Here is a 23,048-nt window from a genome sequence, read left to right on the forward strand (position 1 = left end):
TACATTTAGGAAACGCGAGTCAATAGCGGTTGACACCCACGAAAGGTTCTGGGCACATTAGTGTACCACGTGGTTTGTTGTTTAAATTGCACTACCTTCGAGATCGGCCCACGCATTTATACTGCACTATCTGAGGGATTGGCCCATGTTCTTCATTGAGTAAATCCAAACTTCCGGTTCTGGTTCTCAGGGTGCGCATTTGAACGAGCTAATTGGCTGTCATTTTGACATTTTTTTTCGCTAATTACCTGATACAACTGCTCCGTACGTAACTTTACGCTAACTTGGTGCGTCCTTTACGTTCGAAGCTTCATTGTGGTACCTTTTCGTTGTTGTTGTTGTTGTTGTTGTTGTTGTTGTTGTTGTTGTTGTTGTTGTTGTTTCCATAGTCGTCGTCGTCTTACGTGCACTACAAGGCCTAAAATCGCTTAACTGACAGAGACGGAAGTGGTTGAATACCCAGATTCCCCGAACCTCAACTCAACCTGTACCCGCCAAAAGAAGTCTTGTCTACAAGCTCATTCTTTCGCCGTTGCCAACAGAACACGACAGGTCGAGAATTCCGTCAAAAACGGTAGTTCCTTCAGCCAAGTAGACGTGTGTCGGAATGCTGAACTCGCTGAAGTGAAATGATGATCGTTGACTACTCAGTACGCAGAGCATTCTATTTTGTTTCTTTTCTTTTTTCTTAACATACGTTACTTCTTCTTTACCACCATAGGCAGAACAAGCGTAAATAGGTTCCGTACCAAAATGTCTGCACATCGGCAGTGTAGGATTCTGATAGTGGTGTGCGAATAGTTATTTTCGAGAACGAATCGAATACGAATCGAAAAGTGCCAGAAGAGAATCGAATCCAATATCGAATACGTTTCGAATAGTTTTCGAATAACGAACAGCCATGATCCCAATTAATGCAAAACGATGTTCACATCGCCGTATTTAAGTCTTAAAGTCAGCATGCTTCTGTCATAACCCGCCGTGGTTATGGTGTTGGGCTGCTGAGCACGAGATCGCGCGATCGAATCCCGGCCACGGCGGCCACATTTCGATGGGGGCGAAACGCGAAAACACTCGTGTACTCAGATTTAGGTTCACGTTAAAGAACCCCAGGTGGTCGAAATTTCCGAAGTCCTCCACTACGGCGTGCCTCATAATCAGAAAGTGGTTTTGGCACGTAAAACCTCACAATTTAATTCTTTTTCTGTCGTTGCGTAGTACGTTATGAAGCGTTTTTTAATAAAAGCGCCAATGCAGCGTTAGAAGCAAACCAGTAGTTTCTGCGCATGCACAGGGCTCTTCAGAGAGTGAGAATGATCGCTGCACTGCTTGTAGGCTATGGCTACGTAAGTGACCTAGTCTGCTCCACTACGCAAGTTCTCATTTTTTTATGTCTCTACTGTGCCCGCGTGGGTGAAAATTTAGCTTACTTTCTTTCCAATTTTATGTTTATTTGGACCCCGTTGATGTTCACAAATATTCGAAAAGTATTCTGAAAATACTTACATTTACGAATACTGACTATTCGATTTGTTATAGGAGAGTTTCTAATATTCGCACACCCCTAGATTCTGAAGACGCATCCCCGATCATGGAGAAAGGACTGTCGGGGTGATGGTTCAGTGATCGCCACAAACAGTTTGAGGTTAAATATCGGAGGATCCCAGTAGACTTTTTGAGATTCCTTGAGTTAATACAGAAAGGTGTAAGCGAATTGCCTTCAAGAGGCTGTAGTGACTAAACACATACGTTCCGGACTAGGACTCACTAATATTGAAAGATAAAGTTGCGTGTTACAGCGCAACATCTCACGTTCAAATCCACAGATCACGATTAATCGTTGCCTGTGAACGAATTCTGTGTTCCCTTTCATCTAGGTCATAACTGCACATACTAACGAGAGCTAGCTATAATGTCAAATCTCGTAATTGGTATTTCAAAAACCGCAATAAGCCATGGTAAAGCGGGCGGTCGCCTCAGCAGCCGGCTAATGGCTTTTTCGATAAAATTTTCTGGCGGTTCAATGCAAGCTTCCTGGGACACGAATGACATCGCTGATGACTCTAACATCAGCAAAAGGTTGCGCGCGAACATATTGGCGGGCCTTTAAAAGTTTGCTCTTAGGTGACACTGTTCATGATGTGTGCTTACGAGCAGTGTGCCATTATTATCGTCATCAGCCAACTTTATGTCAAGTGCAAAAGAAAGACTTCTCCCAGCTGTTTCTTGGTATACCGCTATATTGGGTCAGCTGAATCCATCCAATGCCTGCGAATTTCCTCATTTCCCTGCGTCACCAAATTCTCTGGCGTCTTCGACTGCGCTTCCCTTCTCTTGGGGCCCATTGTCCAACTCTAATACACCATCGGCTATCGTTTCTCCGCATTACGTGGCCTGCCCTGTTCCATATCATCCCTTCAATGCCAACTAGAGCGTGGGCTAACCCCGGTTGCTTGCTTATCATTACCGCGGTCTTCCCTGTTCCTAAAATTACACCTACCATTTTCCGTTACATCGTTTCTTGCACCGTTTTCCACACGTCTCGTTAACCTCCAAGCTTCTGCATAATAAATTAATGGCAGAAGTATGCACTGGCCGTGTGCTTTCCTGTTCAAGGGAACAGCGAGTGTTGAGAGGAGGAAATGTAGATCTTCCAAAGCGTTTTTCTGAGCACACGCTTACGTAAAGAACGCAGTGACGACAACGTGATTCTGAAAGCATGCTTTACGCCCCTCTCAGAACTGAGCAGCACTGCTGAGTCTGTCGCTTTTACCTGAGTCAGCGACGCAAGCCGCTACAGCCACCGCCAGCAGGACCACGAGGCACTTCATTGCCGACGTTCGTATTCGCCTTCCTTCCTACGACAATTGTTGCGACTAGACCGCTGTTCGCGCTTTATATTCGGCCACCGAGCCCCAACGGATGTAGCGGATCCGCTACGCAGTGATTAAAAAATAAAATGACAAATATTTTTCGCGCAGACGCTATTACAAGGGTTGCGAACGGAAGTCGCTCATATCTCCCTATGCGCACCCTCATGCGGCTGCAAAATGTTGCCCTATGAAGCCTTATATTACATCCCATTTTGTCGTGCAGTAATGAGTTGCGCTGGCAATGAACTGCTGAGATAAGGCAGCCTCAAGTACTCGGCTGCCCTCTTCTATAACGAGGCGATCTCGCTGCAGCACTCGGCACCGGACGCCGGGTTCCGATGCCGACGAAGGCGGCCACAAATTGACACAAGACGAGTTGCGAGATTTCTCCGGACGAGAAAAAAAGCAAATGGGTCTTGCGCGAAGCATTGTTACTTTTTTTGATTTGTTTCACCTTTTTCTTTTTTCTTCATCGCATTGCGAGCAAGGGACGCGCATGGGTCCCAGAATGTCGAATTAATATTATATATTATATTTATTTGTTATGGAAGTCTTCTCTATTTCAATGCCAACTAAAATAATAGCACCGTTCAATTTCAATCACTGGCTTTCAATCAATAAGTTATTGTCCGTTCAACACCGAGTATTTCGACATCCACTCGATAAGAAGTGAAACTCCTTACAGCTTCAAATAAATTCATGCCAACTCAATAAATGGTTCATATACACATGAAATTCATTTTCTGCATGAGTCGGGACTGTCGCTAGCTCATAAATGCGCGAATACTGTGATTGTCAACCTATGATGGTAAGTCCTCCCTGAACGTAGAATGAAGTTTTGCACAGATGTCTATCTTGCGACTGTTAAGTGTATACTACGTGCATTTTTTTAACAGTGCTTGTTGTTTACGAGCCTTATCCTCACGCAATTTCCCAGAGCATTGCACTTTAATGACAATTACCACTGGAGGACGCTCTGAGACTCGACATCTGAGGAGTTAGCGCATACTGCCCTGAACGCTGCCGCTCTGCAATATTGCCTGCCTTCCGCGCGCGATGTGGCCTAAGTACGATGTTTCTTAGTACTCGAAGTACTCATTCCATAAGCATTTTTATCATGTACTTCACGCCCTTTCCGGGGGCCTTGTGCCTGCCTATCGATCTATGTCCCAAACCGCTTTTCGCGCCAACCTGGGCACAAAGGCCAATGGATAGCGCATCAGGATGCTGCGCCGAGTGAACTGGGTTAGAAGAGAACCGTCAGACCAAATTGAGTCATTCGGCATGCGTAGCTGCGTTCCCGACGTGTCGACTTCAACGAACCTCTCTGGTGTCGGCATGGGTATCTTGGGGTTGCCGGCCTGGGTGTGTGACACGCGAGAACGTGCAGATCCTCAATAAATCCCATTCACGCTTACTTGGAGCGTGTATGTGCCATTCGACCTGTGCTGCGCTTCAATGATCCTCTTTGCTATCAACTTGGTTCAGTGGGTACGTGCCCTTACGTGTGTGCAGCTCTTCAATGAACGTATTTGACGGGAACTTCGCTGGTATAGTGCAGCTCTAAAGGACAGAAAAGAAAGCATCCGTTTAATTTCTCCGATGCTCGGCAGAATCGAACCCGCGCCGAACACGGACTTAACGGCGGCGCCGATAGAAGGCGTAGCGTGTGCAACGGGGAAATGCCCGGCCGCATTTCGACGAGCCAATTTCGCGACGGGCGATTTCGACCTGCCGAATTTACTATCAGAAAAACCTTTGGAATATATCCCGTGCTGGCGAGATACGAACACGCTTCACACGGTTTCCTCAAGTCCAGCAGCCTGGCGCTTCAGCAAGCTGCGCAACAAATGCACTGGGTACGTGCCGCTTTTCAATGGACGTCTTTCCGTGCCAACGCTTCAGCGAGCGACGCCCTAATGTGCTACGTATGTGTCATTCTTCACTGAACCTCTCGCCAACTTGGGTGTCACACAGTATGTTCCACTCGTGTATGCAGCCAGAAAGGGAAGAATTCTCAGCTTTTCAGACACCAGCGCACCACACATCTCGTTCCGGTAGGCCACGCGTGTAGTTCTAAGCAGCGCCATAGATGGCGCAGCGTGTCTAGAAAAAAATTGTGAGGGAGGAGCTCGGCTGCCGCTTAATGCGTTTCTAGACGCAGGCACCTCCACGCAATGCATTTCGACGGCTACGTGCAGGCTTTGGGGCGGCAGCACTGGATGGCGTAGTGTTCCCAGGGAAGTCGCAGAGATGTGGCGCTGCAGTATACGGCTCATACATAAGGCGGTTCGACGGTGTCAATGCGCTCTGTCCCTGTATTGCTTCAATGCTAAGCGCATTACCATCGACAGTCATCCTCAGATGTGTTCTGCCGAATTGTTTTTTTTTTTTACACTTTGACTTTCCTCCCTTTCTCTGCGCTCCAGTTTGCTCTCCTCGTACTCATCCATTGAAGGTGGGGGAAAGTGAGCCACTCGTGCATAAAGGTTGCTAAGGAAAGCAGTGCCCGGACGAAAAAAGAATCTCTTCGCGCGCAGGCGGCCGCGTTTCGAATGCTGCAAACGGACTCGTATCCGTCACGCGGCCTATTAAGCCACTACAATTCAGAAATCCCGGCAAATTGCCCAGACTGCCCAGAACCCTATTGCTCACTCTCGCACATGCTTTGGCAATATACCGCGTTACCAGAGGGCCCTCTCTCCAGTGAGCCCGAATGGGAAGAAGCCCTCAAAAGCCCGGACCTCAAACTCCAACTCAAGGCCGTCCAGAGGGCCCAAGAACTGGCGGAGCGCCACCACGTTCCCGTCCCTACTTGGGCGTCGCCTACGGTTTCGGTCCAAGGAGCTCGCCGCGTGCGGTCTCCAACGGCTTAGACCCCTCAGGACCTCTATAAAGTTCTTGACTGACTGACTGCTGAAACTTTGGCTACAGTGACATTCGCTGTTGAATCGGGGTTTATCCCTAGTTACGTGCGTGCTGCTTGGAGGAGGGGGACAGCTGCCTGCCCAATACCTGCAGTGCGTGTCCTCCAGGGCGTTCAATGCTGTACATATACTGTATAGAGCTTTCAGTTATCCCCGTCTCTGCTCTACAAGATACGCTCAGTAGATCACTGCTTTGATCTTTTTACAGCGAAGTTTTGAACTTGACTAGAAGCACTCGAAAACGTTAAACATACCTGTGCTCTCACGGTGAGCTGGCAGAACTAAATAATGCGGCATAATGAGCTGGCATGATGGCAATGCTGGCATGATGAGCGGCATCGTAGCCAGCTATAGAAGAAGACGACGGCGAACTCTTGAGCAGTAGCACGAGCACGTTCGCGTGGTTAAAAAAATTTAATTATGGGGTTTTACGTGCCAAAACCACTTTCTGATTATGAGGCACGCCGTAGTGGAGGTTTCGGAAATTTTGACCGCCTGGGGTTCTTTAACGTGCACCTAAATCTATGTACACGGGTGTTCTCGCATATCGCCCCCATCGAAATGCGGCCGCCGTGGCCGGGATTCAATCCCGCGACCTCGTGCTCAGCAGCCTAACACCATGGCCACTGAGCAACCACGGCGGGTGTTCGCGCGGTTACGCCAAGGAGTGCTGACGAGCCAGCTGTGGAAGAAGGCGACGACGAACACTGTTTTCTGGTGACCCAAACACGGCAGCAACATTAAAGGCCAACTGCAACGAAATGTCGTACCGCGTAAAAAGTCTGGTATAAGATAGTGTAGATTTGAAAGAGCCTCCGTGCGAAAGCTGACGTTTCAAATGGGAGTGAAAGCGTCATGAATAGCTCGTAAAGACTGCCTCTTCTGATACCAAAACAGAAAAAGAAACGATGTCACAGCCACTTGCCGGAAGTGATGCTAAAGCGCGCGGTTCTGGGCGCGACCTCCGAGATTATTAGGCGGTGTCCACAGAATCCCGCGGGACGCTGAAAAATATCAGAAGTGAATTTCTGGGATTTATACCATGGCCGCTAACCATGCACCAGGTAGACGCTTCGGCTATACTTTGATGCTGCTTAGAGGCTGCTTAGGGAAAACTGCAACAATTACCAGCCATGTGGCCTCTACCGAAATTGTTACAGTGGTATAATACCACTTCTTTATGAACAGTTTATCCAAAGTAAAATTTTGTTGCGATTGGCCTTTGCGTTGGGATAATACGGGTTGAGGGGGCGGATTATGTCATATAATACGTGGACCGAAATTATAATAATAATAATAATAATATATGGGGTTTTACGTGCCAAAACCACTTTCTGATTATGAGGCACGCCGTAGTGGGAGACTCCGGAAATTTTGACCACCTGGAGTTCTTTAACGTGCACCTAAATCTAAGTACACGGGTGTTTTCGCATTTCGCCCCCATCGAAATGCGGCCGCCGTGGCCGGGATTCGATCCCGCGACCTCGTGCTCAGCAGCCTAACATCATAGCCACTGAGCAACCACGGCGGGTCGAAATTATAAAGCATGTAGGTTTATTAAAGCAATTTCATTAGTTCGCAAATATTTCCTTTCTTCTTTGCAGGTGCGAAGGGAAGCGCCCTATTTGTTCACCTGCTGTTGTGGGATATGCAAACATGCCACTGAGATTTAATTTGAATGGGGCATGGAGGCACGTTGTGGGTGAGGTGCACTCAAGAGTTTAGACGGCGTTGATTTATTACAGCCGTTATAAAAAAAAAGTTACTTATTCAAGCAATAGAGAGTCTTACTATATATTGTTTTAAAAACCATAAAGAAAATTCAGCCTAAGTCCTGAGAGAAGCGAACGCGCCACAGAGTTTACATTTGGAAAGAATACGAGGCATGTCACGGGTGATGTGAGGGCAAAGTTAAAAAGACAGTCACGTAATTACAGCCTTTCCCGTAGATTGTTTGCGCAAACTTGAAGAAAAATAAACGGCGCACAACAGATGTCGATAGAGAAACACATACAACCGGACGGCCGCCCGTCCGATTAAACTCGAACTTTTCGGCCTGCCTCATTAAAAAAGAAGACGCATTTTCGCCCGAAAGGCGAAGCATCGATTGCGGCAGCAAATGAGGACAGCTGTACGATGTACAGTTACTTTATCAACCGTATATATTCATGAACATTCACTTACTAACTAAATTAACGAGCACGGTGTCATGTGCGCGCCGGCAAACGTCAATGCATCTGACTGGATGAGTGCTTACACTCGCTTACGAAACGCTGGCATGAGGAAGAGCGACAGCAGCAGTGAGCCAATTGACCTTCGTGTGTCTCTCGCTTCAAAGTGAACTAAGCGGCGAGAACACAGCGTACACGAAGTTATCAGCGCTCGATGCCCTAGACTCTGTACTCATCGCAGATCGCTTTCAAGATATGGCCCGCGCGGCCACGCTCAGTCACGCCGTACGCCGCCGCCACCCGAGTAGAAGACACTACTCTCCTCCTCCGCCCGAGGTGCCTTGTGCGCGTGTGGGAGATGACCCTTCCTCCCCGCCTTCTTCCCTTGCGAGCGCGAGATCAAGCCACCGTTATCGGCACCCGTCGCAGGCTTTCAGTCACGTGTACAGCATACACCGGACAACCAACCACAATGTTATCGCAATTGGACTTTACGAGATATCACGGCGATGACGACGACGAAAATGTGCGCGGAGTGTCCGTATGATTCCTGTCGCAATAAAATTAAATATTGGGGTTTTACGCGCCATAAATACGATCTGATTACGTGGCACGCCGTAGCTGGGATTATGGATTAATTTTGACCATCTGAGGTTCTTCTATGTACACCTTAATCGAATTGCTCGAGCGTTCTTTTTCTTTATTTCATTTCTTTTCTGTGTTTCTCTTTTTCTTTTTCTTTTTTGCACTTAGACCCCGTCCAAATGCGGTCTCCGCGGCCTGGTTTGAACTCGCGAATACGAGCTCAACAGCGCCGCGCCACAGTCACGGCATTATCACGGCGGCTTCTGTATCGAGTACCGTGTAGACAAAAAAAACGATGTGACGGCGTTCTTACTACGAGCTCCTTCCGTCTGATTCGCCGCCGAAGGAAGGCACTGTTCGCGCGGGACGCAGGTGCCGTTCGGATGCCGGTAGTGCTCGTCATGGCAGTAGCAGTCGCTCGGGCAATCGGACATGCAGCGTTTGAGGTGGCCGCGCCAATCCCCGCAGGTCCATTCGGCGCAACTGCTCTGGCACTCCTTGAACTCCTCGTTGACGCCGCACTGCTTGTGACCTGCCGAGAAGTAGTCACGTTACAAGGCTTTATTTTTAACCTTTCGAGAGATAAAGAGACATTAATGGTGCAGAGTCAGCCTGAAAGTCGTGCTTTTGCCGTGAGTGAACAGGGAAAAGAAGCCACGAGGTCAAACTTTTTAAGTGTGCAAGCATTTCTATGCTTGCCCAACAAGAAAACCGTCCCTCCGTCCGTCCCGTACGACGACCGCGTTCTATAGACAGTACCCGCGCAGCAGCCTGGCGCTTCAACGCCAACGATGCGGCGAGAACACCGCGCTCGCAGAGCTCTCAGCGCACGCCCCACTGTGCCACATTCGCAAATTGCTTTCAAAGATGCAGACCCGTGCGTCTCTCTTCAACGCTAAGTGAGCGACGACAACGCAGCGCGGGAGGCTATCAGCAGCCGCCACTCTGTCAGCATCGCAGATTGGTTTCAAAGTGCGACCCGCATTCCGGTGCCACACGAAGCCGTCGCCCGAGTACGTTTGGTCAATGGCTCGATGCGGATGGATAAGGCGCTTAAAAGCGAGAGCGTCTTATAATGTTCGGCACGTTGTCAGCGTACCTGGCACCGCCGTCCGTGCCCGTTCGTGTCGCCACAGCGCTGTCATTTGTACTGGCCTGATCAAGTTTCGTAATATTGAAAATGACACCCAGCTGCGTGGAAATGCGCAAGTGGCTTGGAGATGAGATGAGTGAGTGGCGTGGAGATGAGTTGTCTAAGCATGCTTACGCATGCTTAGACAACTCCCAGAGGAGCCTCTGCGTGAATTTTTGCGGCGGAGCTGTCTTGGACGAGATTCCAGCGTTTCGTGATGTGCGTAGGCAAAAACGATGGCGGTGTCTATAGAGCTAAAGTAGCTTGAGTTCAAGACAAAATCATATCAGCGTATGTGTCCCAGCTGCGTCTGAGGCCAGATGTGTCAAAACTGGCGATGGATGATTGTTTTAACGCGACAGCGTTAAGGAGCTCGTGTCGCAGAAAAGCCGGTGTCGTCGGCATCGGTGTCGGCGTCGTCGGCGTTGGCCGTGAGCGATAAATCCCAGCAGGCACTTCATGAATAAAAAACAACTTGCAACATGGGCTGGGTGGGAATCGAACCAGGGTCTCTGGAGTGTGAGACGGAGACTCTACCACTCAGCCACGAGTTCGATGCTTCAAAGCGGTACAAAAGCATCTCTAGTGAATGCGGTGTTGGCTTAGAAACGAGCTCTTAGGCTCAGGCGTGCGTCGCTTGCTCAGACGCACATTTCGTTGCCGCGCCGAACGCGGCGCTGCTCGACGCTCACCGCGTCCGATGCGGGACGCGTAGTCGCTGCGCCGTAGCCCACTGTCTTACACCCCTTGGCGGGTCGACGGGAACGCTGTCGCGTTCCACTCTTGAAGGCGAAGCTTAAGCGTCCTCCAATTTTTATACGTTGCGATCTACGCGAATGACTGCGTGGCCGTTACGCCCTGTGCCTTACCGACGACGGGCGATAGCGTTGACGTAGAATGTGCCGACGTGTGCGCCCTACAGACTGGGGACGGACTCGTTGTCGCCTCCGTAGACGTTCATCCCGGAACGTCAAATAGGGACCTTAAAGACCTTATGTTCGACACATTTCGGTGAATCCTCCCGGTGGACCCCAATCCCATCGTCACTGTGAGTGGCTTTAACGTCTATATGTCTCGTCCCGACGGAAAGTAGGTCTCGGCGTTTCTCTTCGAAAGGTTCGGCCTAGCTTCCATGTTACACCAAGACCAATGTCTCCACGACGCGCCATCGGGCGTGCCTAGACCTAACGTCGGCTAAGAACATCTCGAGTGTCGTCACAGAGCCCATGGCCGTCTATCATGGCGACCATAAAGCCATAATTACTGTGGCCACGAAATAAACGTAAATACGAATAAATATGACGTGCATATCTGTGTCGTATTGTTTTGTTGTTTTATTTTGTTTTCTCTATAATTATATACAGCTCCGCTGGTCATCCACCTTCACAGAGTGGAGTGGCTCTGAATTTTCTTTAAATGCGTAAGCATTCCAATGCTTACCGAATGAAGAAAACCATCCTCGGTCCCTCCGTTCATTCGTCCCGTAAGACGACCGCTTTCAAGATAGCGCCCGCAGCAGTGAGCGAATTCACCTTCGTACTCCTTCTCGCTTCAGTGCCAACGAAGCTGCTAGAACACAGCGCGTACGAAGCTCTCCGCACACGCCGCACTCAGGCACTTTCGCAGATCGCTGCAGGCATAAATAAAGTTGGCTCAAATCCAATCCAATCCTATCAAGATGCGGGCCCACGTGTCTCTCTTCAACGCTAGGTAAGCGGCGGGCACGCAGCGCGCGAAGCTATCAGCAGTCGGCGCACTTTGTCGGCATCGCAGACAGCTTCCAAGGCACGGTCCACGCGGCGGTGCCACAGGCCGAATATGTTTTGTCACTGTTCATAAGGGTTCGACGCTGAAGGATAAGGCACTAAAGAGCGATAACGATTATGATGGTCGGGACGTCGTCAGCGCACCTGGCGCCCCCACCTGCAGTACTTTGCTTGCATAGTCAGTGCTCCTTCCGGCGCCGTCCGAACCTGTCGCCGCAGCGCTGCCATTTGTACTCGCTGGATGAAGTTTCGAAACATTAATAATGACGCCAGGCTGGCGTGGAGACGAGCAAGTGGCACAATGCTTACGCATGTTTAAACAGCTCCCGGAGGTGTTGCTGCGTGATTTTTTTGTGTACTCACTTTACAACGTCGAGCAGCACGTATTCAAAACCCCCTGAATAAAACTTAAAATAGCGACACGCTTTTATATCTTGCCGCCGCAGCTGCTGCCAGGAGCATGAGAGGAGGCGGGAGAGGAGATCTGCACTCCGGATCGGTTGAGCGCCATCACGTGCTAATTTTTTGTGCCCTTTCATACCTTTTGTTTTCTTCTTCTCCGCGTCTCAGTGCACTCGCCACCATGCGAACTGGCCGCCGAGTTGCGTCGGCGAGGAATTCGCTAGGAATTTGACTAAGTTTCGGGCCAAGTTTCGTGGCTGCCCGCGTTACGGAAGAACCGTGTTCTAAAGCGAAAGCTTTACTAGCCCTGAACTTACGATTTCGGCATGGCAGTGTTCCGAGGAGGCACATGACATCACAACGCGCGCCTCGCCGCGGATATTTCTCTCTCTCTCTCGCTCCCTAGTCACTACTGCGCATGCGTCACTAGTAGCACCGAGCCAAAGGTGTTCCGGATGGATGGATGTATGTTATGAGCGTCCCCTTTGGAACGGGGCGGTGGGTTGCACCACCAAGCTCTTGCTATTATACTGCCTAAAGTCCTACCTAGGTTAAACAATGAAAAAAGAAAAAAAAACTATGAACTACCACGCCCAAATTTTCTTAACTTCTATTGCGAACTGTGCTTTTGTACGTCTTCGTCTTTTGTTGTTTCCTTACTTTTCTTCCACCAATCCTCCAATCGCCTCTTACTAATGCCTATTGAGGACATGTTTGCTTTACCACTGCTCCCGCTGAACCCAAGGGCTTCAAGGAAGCTAGTGGTGCCTAAATTGACCGCTAGGTAGACGTCTTCACATTCTAATAAAACATGCTCCATCGTTTCCCTAGCTTTATCGCAGCAAGCACATGCTTCTACTTCCTTATATCTCGCTTTATAGGTGCATGTTCTAAGGTATCCTGATTTGCTTCAAAAAGTAATGAACTTCCCTTTGAGTTATCATAAATGGTTTCTTTCCTGATTTCGTTTTTTCCTCTTAAGTAGTTACTCATGGCAGGTTTCTTTTCCATTGCCGCCACCCATGAGATTATTTCAGCCTGTATGACTTTCCGCTTGACCTTCTTTGTTGCTGTGTTGCCCACCCTACAGGCCGCATACTTGCTGGTAAGCTTCCTAGTTCTTTCCCTCCACTGTGAATCAATTTTTTTCCTGTACGGATACCTGAGCACTCTCCCTGCCCATTTACTTTCTTCCATATTCCTCAGCCGTTCTTCCTACTCAATTTTACTGCGAGCTTCTCTCACTTCAAAACTAGTCCAGTCCATATCATCCTGCACAGCTTCATTTGTAGTCTTCCCGTGAGCGCCCAATCCGAGGCGACCCACTGACCTTTGGTTCCCGACGAATCCTGATTGTACCCCTGACTTAAAGCAAACAACCGCATTTCTAAAAGTAAGTCCTGGAACCATTACACCTTTCCACATACCTCGAAGGACCTCGTACCTAACCCCATAGCGCTCTGTACCGCCGCTGCGCAGCGCCGCCCCTTTCCGCCGCAGCCGTTTGGTATGACGTCTCTCCACGTTCCTCATCGTTGCGCTCGCCTCCGCTCGCTTCGCCAGCTGCGTCGCATGCCTGATAACATGTCGGACGATTGAAAAGGAGAGCTCGCGTGCGCCGCCATCACAGTTGAGGTGGCAGTATGGACGGCGACAATTCTGATAAGCAGGAAGAGGCCTGGAACCGACATCGGAACGAGATGAAGAGGAAACAAATCGCCCGGGAAACAGACGAACAGCGCGCCGAACGACTGGATAAACGCCGCAACATAGCTAGACAACCAGACTAACCTGGACTTGCAATTAAGATTATCCAAGGCTAACCATGCTATGCCTTAGCTTTTGCTATGTATATTCTGGCATAGCCGAGCTAAGCCACAGCCAAGTTTTCGTTTTATGTTAGGGACTGCTTTTAAGGGTACTGAAGGTGCAAAAGCGTACAGAGCTTTTGTTCTTTGTTCACGAGGTACAGAACTTGGATAATGTTAAGTTTAAGCAAGGATGCTATTCTCGATGTCCACTCAGATTTGTTTCTTTTCTCTTTCTTTTTTTCTGATAGAGCTACCGTCAACAAGTGTATGAAGCTGTAGAGTGCGTAGGCTGTGTGCTGTCATATATCGTGTTAAAAACGTAACATGCGTCATTATTGTACTACTAAGAGTCCATGCTTTTGTTGGGCGCTGCGAAAAAATTCGCAAGAGGGAAAATCAATTAACTCGTTTTACACTAGCGTTGCAGCTCAAAAGGCCGACATTTATAAGGTGCTCATTGATGGAAACCATTTCTGTGTTTACCTTTCGTCCTTGCAAACATTTTGCTCACAAATGAAGCGCAGGTTCCGCTGTGACATTTGCGCTCAAGAGCCAGCGTACCAGTTTGTGATGGAGGCGTAGGAACACTTTCACTGCATGCAGAGTTGACACCGTCATGACGAAACGACGAGAATAGTTGAGGTGCTCCGCGTTGATCGCGCACATACATGACTTTCGCGTTACTCAGGTGAATATGTCACGCGCCTTACGTTCGGTCATCGCAGTGCCAACATGGTTAAATTATAAAGCTGCACAAGCTCGACACACGGCAGCCGATGGGGTACACGAAGGTATACATGTACGCACTTTGGAAGAGCACTAACACATAGGGTTGTTGAATCAGTAGGTGCTATAGAACCTACTGATTATAGCACTCACTGATTGTAGCGCGTGTGTAGCACTATCTATACACAGTGCTACACACACGCAACCGTATCGCCTTTCGCGTGCACCGGCGAAACCTTGACTTCATCGCAACGCTTACACGCCACACAAGTGTCTTTAGATAACTCAATCAAGAGTCTGATAAGTGCAATAGAAATCACCCGCGAAGCGGCTTGATGTGTGCAAGTCGGGACAACGTTCTTGCCCGCACGTACACGGGTCGTGGACGACATAACACTCAAATAAAACTCTCGCAGGTATAGGAACATTGTGTACATTACGTATAGACAGTTTGCACAGACGTCATTGCGGCCGCCATCGTTAGGTACTCGTTAGGTACTCGTTAGGTACTTCTCGACTTGCATCGTTAGCAAGTCGAGAAGGAGTGTAATCAAGAAACGTCACAGCATGACAGCACAATGAGCCCATCTTGTGTTCTTATGTCGAACGACAAAGCGATAACAGTGATAAACCGATGAAAATAAACAGTTACCGTCAATAAGTAAAACAATGTGTGCGGGATAATACAATGCATTGACGTCGTCGTGGCCGCCATGTTTGGGTACTAGCGAAGTGAGCTGCGTCGGTGACGTCACATGAAAACTATCTATGCATTATTGGCGAGACAAAGACCTCTGATTTCTGCACTTGTACTCGACCCTAAAAGGAATTTGTCCACGAAACTAGCCTCAGAAGGCTTCTACCTAGAAGCCGGCAGCCAGCACAAGGCGGCAAAACAAGCTTGAAGTTACTGTGCCGAATAGGCCCAAAAATCGTATGCTTCGGCCAGCTTCATAGCATTCCGTCATCGCTATTAGCACGCCGCACAAAAACAAGTCTGAAACACGGTAAGAATTCATTTGCGAACGCCCAACAACAATTTTTGATGTCTCACCTCGCGTAATTCTACGCGCGAGTCCGCGCGCCCCAGTGCGAACAAGTGCGAGCGACGAGGGAAAGGGCGAACGGCGAGGGAACCAGGAGAAGGAGAGGCCAAGTGAGGAGGAAATTTCGCTAACGTTAGTTTCATCCGAAGGCCTTATGCAAAACTTGAGCCCGTCAGCTCTGTAGCCACTAAGGGCCCGTACATGGTCGCTCCGCACGTCCGTTCCGCCCTCGTCCGGTCGCGTGCGGATAGCTCTCTACTGGCGAGCGGAGAGCGGACGCAAGTTTCCCGTCCGGCCGCCTGCTCGTCTCTCATTGGCTGGTCCGAGGCGGATAGTTCGGCTGTCGTCACAGCAAACATGGCGCGTGCTCGAAGCGAAGTGAAGCGGGGACGCAAGGCCTAGGCTACAGCCGCGCCAGAAACAGTCTATTTTTTTCTCCTTTTTGTGATTTTTACCAGAGATATGTGGCACCCACGGAGATAGTCATCGGAAGAAGCAAGCCGGTGTACGCTTCCAGACCTCATCAGTGCGTGCGATCGCCAACAGAAACAGACGGAGCGCAGGAAGTGTGTGTTGTGTTTACGAGAGCGTCGGAAGAAATATTTCAAGCCGTCGACTTCGTGATTTCTTGTGCCATGCTTCGCGTGTGCGTCGCAGACGAGAACTCCATCACATACACGTGCATTCTGAGCAGCACACACGTTCAAGGCGTGGCGAAATAAGTAGCGGCCGATTGGCGCACCCAGCGTACACGTTTGGTTTCTGCTCTGTGTATGCGGATCGCTGCCGCGGTGTGGTGAACGCCAGCCCTTCGCAACTTACCAAAAGTAACGATACGATAACTAGCGATAAGTTTTTATCGCCTAGTTATCGCTGCCATTCTGCGTGTGCTATACTGCGTATGAGCCGTTTTGCCGGCTGCGATGCGCCGCGGTGACCGCGACGTTCGAGCTGTGCTCTTAATTGCCGTTATGAAGTGCGTTTGCGAGCTACAAATCGCGATATATATGTGCGATGTGTTGCAGCGTTACTGGGTGTAGAAGTGGTCGTACTACGCGATGTTCGTGTGCTCAGAAGTGAGCTGAGCATAAGTGTTGCCGATTGCGTTTTCTTATGTAGTAGCCCGATAGAGAAGCCCTATCACACCGGCCTTTTCTGCTTCGTACATCTATCGTTTGTTTCAAAAGTTGTTACTGCACGGTTAAAGATGCTTCTATCGGTGGGGGGAAATTAGAGAACAACATTATAATTGTATACGTCAAGACGTTCAGCGCTGTCGTGAAATGTGGACGCGCCTGAGAGCACTAATGTCATGAATGCAATTAAAATTTCCCGAGACAGTATTAAGAGAACGGTTAAAAAAGAAAACATATGAGAAGGTAAGCACAGCAGCTTGTGAACCCGCTCCCATAATACCTCGATCCGCGTCTGTTTGTAAATGTATGTTTTCTTGCGTTTGTCAATTTTTTTTCTATTTCCCAGATTTCTTTACGCTGGAGTTTTTCTTAGTTCTCGCATTTGTGGGTGAATACGTGCCTGTTTCCATGCGTGCTTGCGCTTACCATTATTTCTGTCCTTTTATATTATATTAGCATTTGATTTTGCTAGTTTTCTTCCAGGAAAGTCATTACACATTTTCATAAACCAATCTCATTCAAGGCACTAACTCATGTAAACGGCAGGGCAGGCCTCTTCCATCTCATTAAAACCTTTCTCACTGGTCCACCTCGTCTTCTCAATCTGCCTACTCGCTGTGTTTTCTGTCCTTGCTTCTTGTGTTGTTGCTGCAGTGTGATTAACCAACTTGCTCAAAACAGATTTTCATCGCCTATGAAAACAAAAAGGTTTAGAGAGATTTTCTTAAAAGCGTCATGGGGGTTGCACAGCAACTTAGCCTCTTACCTCTGTTCATGTTTATGCATCAGTGCATGTGGCAGCTCGCCAGAAGTGCACATGAAAGGGTGCATATTGCAAAACAACAGCTTGCTACGCTGTTGCATTTTTGATGCATTCAGTCTTAGTAAACAGACGGTTTCGCTGCCCATCACATATGACGGCAAAAAATTTCAACACGAATAACATTGTGCAGTGGGGTGTCATTTCCTGTCTGATACTTTTGTCGTTGCAAAGACATTTTATGTAAATGGAGCCCAGCAAAGCAGTGCACTGATAGCTTCTGCAACTTTCACCATTTATTACTTCACAAATGTCATTGTTTGAACCTGGCCGTCGATCGCTATGCCGACGGCTTGTGAATTAAATAATTGCCTCAATAAAACACATTCAACTTCACTCAGAATTTTTTAGTACAAACAATGCTAGCAAAGCTATTCAGGGTGAATAATTGTGCTTACATTGGTGTTACTTGCCGTCAGATAAACAAATACAACAATGGCTGCGACATGACTGTGATTTGACGTGCAGACTGCTAATGGTGCCTTTCAAGCGTGCCCTCGACTACTGCTGTTAATAGTTACCCGACTGAGTATTTTGGGCCTAACTAAGCGAATGATGTTTGATAATTGTTCTCCTATTCGCATTACTTGCCTTGGCCAGGTAACCAAAATAAACAATGCCACCACATGATTGTGTGTTTGCATGCAAGCTGCCAACAGTGGCTGTCATTTTCGCATTGAGTGCTTCCGTTTCACCAACAGTGGCGACGACTTGACTGCGCTTTGACGTGCAGACTGCTAATGGTGCTTTTCAAGCATGCCCTCGAGTACTGCTATTAATAGTTACCCGACTGAGTATTTTGGGCCTTACTAAGCTAATGATGTTTGATAATTGTTCTCCTCTTCGCATTACTTGCCTGGGCCAGGTAACCAAAATAAACAATGCCACCACATGAATGTGTGTTTGCATGCAAGCTGCCAACAGTGGCTGTCATTTTCGCATTGAGTGCGCATTGAGCACAAGTGGGAACACTTGTGCTATCACAAACGAAAACAAGTAGAATAGTACCACCGTCTCAGCTGGTTTGTTGTGATTACCTTGCCTGTAAGTTTCTTGTTTATATTGGATAGGCTTCCTACTTCCTACAAATAGCTTGTATACATATTTGACCTGCACCGCAAAGAGCTGATGTGACAAAAAAATGTGTACACCTTAGGGTTATGTTGCTTTTCATGGTGTCTCAGTTTACTTAATACAGTTTTGAATTTACAGATTGCTTCACATGTTTATAGCTAAATACCTCTGAAAACTACTTGCATTGTGACTGCGAGGTCACAACACGAGGATTTGTGTGGTATCCTTCCTGTTCATCGGTGTGTCCTTGCACTATAAATGTAAAACGTCACACCTGCAAACCTGAGCATCCACCCTTACATTTCAAACACTTTTTTGAATGCTCGGCAGTTATGCTGACAAGCACATTGTGACAGCAGATCTACACCACCTTAATTTAAGTGCGATTTAAAGGGTTGTTTGTGCATATCCAAGCTGTTCTAGCGTGCCTGCAGGGATACAGCATTGTCCAGTGGCACCGTATAGTTCAGGCGTAACAGTGAACTAGTAAACAAAGCGTCTGATAATACTAAGCTGACCCATATGTAGGAGCATTATATTATCTAACCCACACGCAAAGTTGCTTTCAGTGTACTGAATAACCGCAGCTGTGATTTACCAAGTTATATTACTGCACACACAGAGTGCTGAAACAAAGTCTGAACAATGGTGAGAAATGTGCCAAGGAATGAAAGATTACTTGTGATGTGTGGATTTGAATAGTAGATGTGAATGTATACCCAATTCACCAGTATGCATGTTTTCTTTTGGAACAATTTTACATTTGGCACAGAGGCTGAGCCACTACGGCCTCTTGACTGCAAATTTCTGTGCTCTCACAGTGCTAATGGGAGTATCGTTCATTTTCTTTCTTTCTTTATTGGTTTATTCAAGACAATGAACAGATTGTCTTAGGGGACACGGCTAAAGGCAATACATATGCCTGACTAGGCCGTGCCACCCGTACATTGGCAGCAACATGGCAGTGGCAGGCTTTCAGTCACACATGAAATAAAGTAGTACACATTTTCAACACTTGAGTACACAATTCGCGTAAGAAGAAAGGAAAAAAAAAGGTTAAAGTTTATACAGTTTTCTAATCAACTGAAGCACGACAACGACAGAAAAAAAAAACAAGTATGTACGAAATTTTCCATACCGGTAGCTGAAAGGTTAAAGTTTACACAGTTTTCTAAAAACAACAACAAGAAACATGAACAAAATTTTCTATACCTGTAGTTCAACATTTCTATTAGTCTTCGGATAGTAACAATTCTTTTACCGTCTTCTTAAAGCTTTGCTTTGAAATTCCAGAATTTAGCAGGTCCAATACCAAGGGGTAGTCGTTTAGAAGGTTAGGAAGTTGAACTGCTAGTTTTTGATCTCCGTATTTCGTTCTGCAACGTGGTTTTCCTATCAGAGTTTTTCTGAGATTATAGTTTGTCGTTCTGCCATGGTATTTACTTTGGAAGGAACATTTGTCTTCCCAAATAGTGAATAGGTAATAGAGCACTACAATCTTTCAGTTTTACGCAGAACGCCTTGTGCATCATTCACAAAACTGAACCTAAGGAACTATTCGCTGGTTTGTTATGGAAATAAAAAAATGACAATGAATGTTTCCTCGCTTTTTGTGTGGCCCTGTCTTCTGCCCTATGCACCTTCATTTCATTGTCATGTGCATGTTAAAACAGCAACTAAGTAAGAAAGACAAACACAAAACTACTAGCTACATCAACCTTTTCACACCACAAGACGTCACTGAACTCACTGCTAAGCTACACTTGATAATGTCGGTTTGCTTTCAAATAAATACAGGCACTGGCCAGCTGTTTGTGTTATGCTATGCATTTTTCATTTTCCTAAAATATGGCTGTGCATGAGCTAGCAAGGTTGTTACTTCATAAATACATAAACAACATGCAGCTCATGCCCAACTAACTCATATAACCTGATTAGAGCTTATTTTTTATATGTAGAGCAATCAAAATAGAACACGCATGTATGATGCCGACAGTATCAAACAATCTCAAGTCGAACATCCTTGTTTGGTGCCATGGGTGAGAGAGGGAGCATGCCTGTCAAGGTAGTGCTTAATTTTGTGCGCTTTGGTATGTTTGTACATTGTTGAAATGTTAAATTAGGTATGTTAAGTAGTAAGGTGGCAACATATTGGGTAGTCAGGCTAGCAAGAAAGAATGCAATTGTTTGATTTCACTCAAAATAAGTTTTCTTATCAGCAATGTAAATTATATGCTTTCAAATAAGTACTCCCCTTGGAAACATATCTCATGAGTATGCATATATCTGCACAAGGTCACTGCTATGCATACATATTGCTTTAAGCCAGTCATAATGAATTGTACATTCACTGCTTAACCTTCAATTCCTTGCTGCATGAAGTTAACCACTTATGCATAACCTTTTTTTTGCACACGGTGAGAACTTCAGTCATCGCTGAGCAAATAATTTAAGGAAAAGGCATTTCATGCATCCAACTGCTTCACTCTCTTAAATTGGCAGAGTGAAAAAAAAAAGCACGAGCAAGCGTATCAGCAAGCTGTACTCGGAGCCTCACACGCGTGCTCAGTGGTCAAAAGGTGCGTCTTGGCGACCTACGCAAATGCATTCCGCGACAGATGTGCGTGTGTTCCGTATTCTTGCTAGCTGTCACTAGCACTACAGAAACCGCGCCACCGCGCTTCCGGCGACACTATCAGTTTCGCGTGACGCAGAACGCAGCACGTTGGATAATTAGAGAGGTTTTGTTCAACCAGCCAAGGCAGCGCGCACTGAAAGTAATCATCCGATAATACGTCGCGTGCTGCGACGTGGTGCGATTGCAATACATCTGTAAAAGGTGGCGCAGATAAGACGACTGTGCAATGTTTCGAAGAAGGATGACGGTGCCAATGCAACACATATGGCTGCAGAACAGAATGTGGCAGCCTAGAGTCGCATTTTCACCGGAACGCGGAAACTTGAAATCAGATCTGCAAAAATATGCCAGTGTCGTCTGCTGTCAAGGGTCGTTGCCAACCTTGAACACCTTTGCTCCGCCGAACGGTTGCCAGCTGTCAACAGGCCGCGTCGCCCAATAGGAGTGCGCGTGCGTTCCGCTCGTGCGGATTGAGCGTGCATCGAATTTTGCGACACCTTCCGCCTTTCGAGCTTCCGCTCGCGACCGGACGAGGGCGGAACGGACGGGCGGAGCGACCATGTACGGGCCCTAAACCAGCGCAGCATGTGCGGATAGGAACGATGTTCCAAGCGTTGCATGGTTGCCTATACCGCAATTCGGCCTGTTCATGCGGATTATTTAAAGAGACGGATATTTCGTGCACGATAAATCGCACTGTTACACCTACCATTTTCCGTTACATCGTTTCTTGAACCGTTTCCCACACGTTTCGTTAACCTCCAAGCCTCTGCATCATAAATTAATGGCAGTATTATGCACTGGCTGTGTGCTTTCCTGTTCAAGGGAACAGTGAGTGTTGAGAGGAGGGAATGTAGATCTGCCAAAGCGTTTTTCTGAGCGCACGCTTACGTAAAGAACGTAGTGACGAGAACGTGATTCTGAAAGCATTCTTTACGCCCCTGTCAGAACTGAGCAGCACTGCTGAGTCTGTAGCTTTTACCTGTCAGCGACGCAAGCCGCTACAGCCACCGCCAGCAGGACCACGAGGCACTTCATTGCCGACGTTCGTATTCGCCTTCCTTCCTGCAACAATTGTTGCGACTAGACCGCTGTTCGCGCTTTATATTCGGCCACCGAGCCCCAACGGATGTAGCGGATCCGCCACGCAGTGATTAAAAAACAAAATGACAAATCTTTTTCGCGCAGACGCTATTACAAGGGTTGCGAACGGAAGTCGCTCGTATGTCCCTAAGCGCACCCTTATGCGGCTGCAAAACGTTCCTCTCGGTGCTGCCCTATCAAGCGTTATCTTACGAGACATTTTGTCGTGCAGTAATGAGTTACGCTGGCAATGAACTGCTGAGATACGGCAGCCTCAATTATTCGGCTGCCCTCTTCTATAACGAGGCGATCTCGCTGCAACATTCGGCACCGGACGCCGCGTTCCGATGCCGGCGAAGGAGGCCACAAATTGACGCATGACGAGTTTCTAGATTGCTCCGTACAAGAATATGAGTAAAAATAAAAACATGAGAAACGAAGAGAAAATATTGAACAAAATCCGTCTGCACAAGCACGAGGAAGGCAACTGACAACGACTACAGTTTTTCGTTCCATACCGATGCTTTTAAAAACGTCCTAGCACATTTAGAGCAAGTCGGGCCGACGTCTGCTGGTGTCACAGTGCGAGAATTCTCTTTTCCGTAGACGTACGATTGTCATACTTCTCATGCATGATACAGAACGCTTTTTCTTTGAGCACCGAAACGATGCCCAATGGTTTATTCGCACTAAAGAACTTCACGTTCGGAGCTTCTCATTGCAGAAGGAGTAGGCATTAGTGAATTTTACTCCATGACAGAAACCACGACTGAGAATTACGTCCGCAGCCTTTTAAGGTGCTGCGTACACAACTGTGTATGCCAAGATAGTGCATTAGCAGCGAAAGCATTGATGTAA

At 47.6% G+C, this 23,048-nt stretch overlaps 1 protein-coding gene across 2 annotated transcripts in view; it reads right to left on the reverse strand.

The window, feature by feature from the left end:
* Positions 1 to 23,048, reverse strand: part of LOC135914541 (serine protease inhibitor swm-1-like) — a 47,882-nt gene that overhangs the window by 22,119 nt on the left and 2,715 nt on the right. Inside the window, exon 2 of one of the 2 annotated variants that reach the window (XM_065447452.1) lies at positions 8,870 to 9,088. The exons of the other annotated variant lie outside the window; for it this stretch is intronic. Coding sequence (XP_065303524.1) covers positions 8,870 to 9,088 — 219 coding nt within the window. The remainder of the gene's footprint in view (positions 1 to 8,869; positions 9,089 to 23,048) is intronic. 2 annotated transcript variants of the gene reach the window in all.

The sequence above is a fragment of the Dermacentor albipictus genome, chromosome 8, assembly GCF_038994185.2.
Source record: "Dermacentor albipictus isolate Rhodes 1998 colony chromosome 8, USDA_Dalb.pri_finalv2, whole genome shotgun sequence".
Classification (NCBI taxonomy): domain Eukaryota; kingdom Metazoa; phylum Arthropoda; class Arachnida; order Ixodida; family Ixodidae; genus Dermacentor; species Dermacentor albipictus.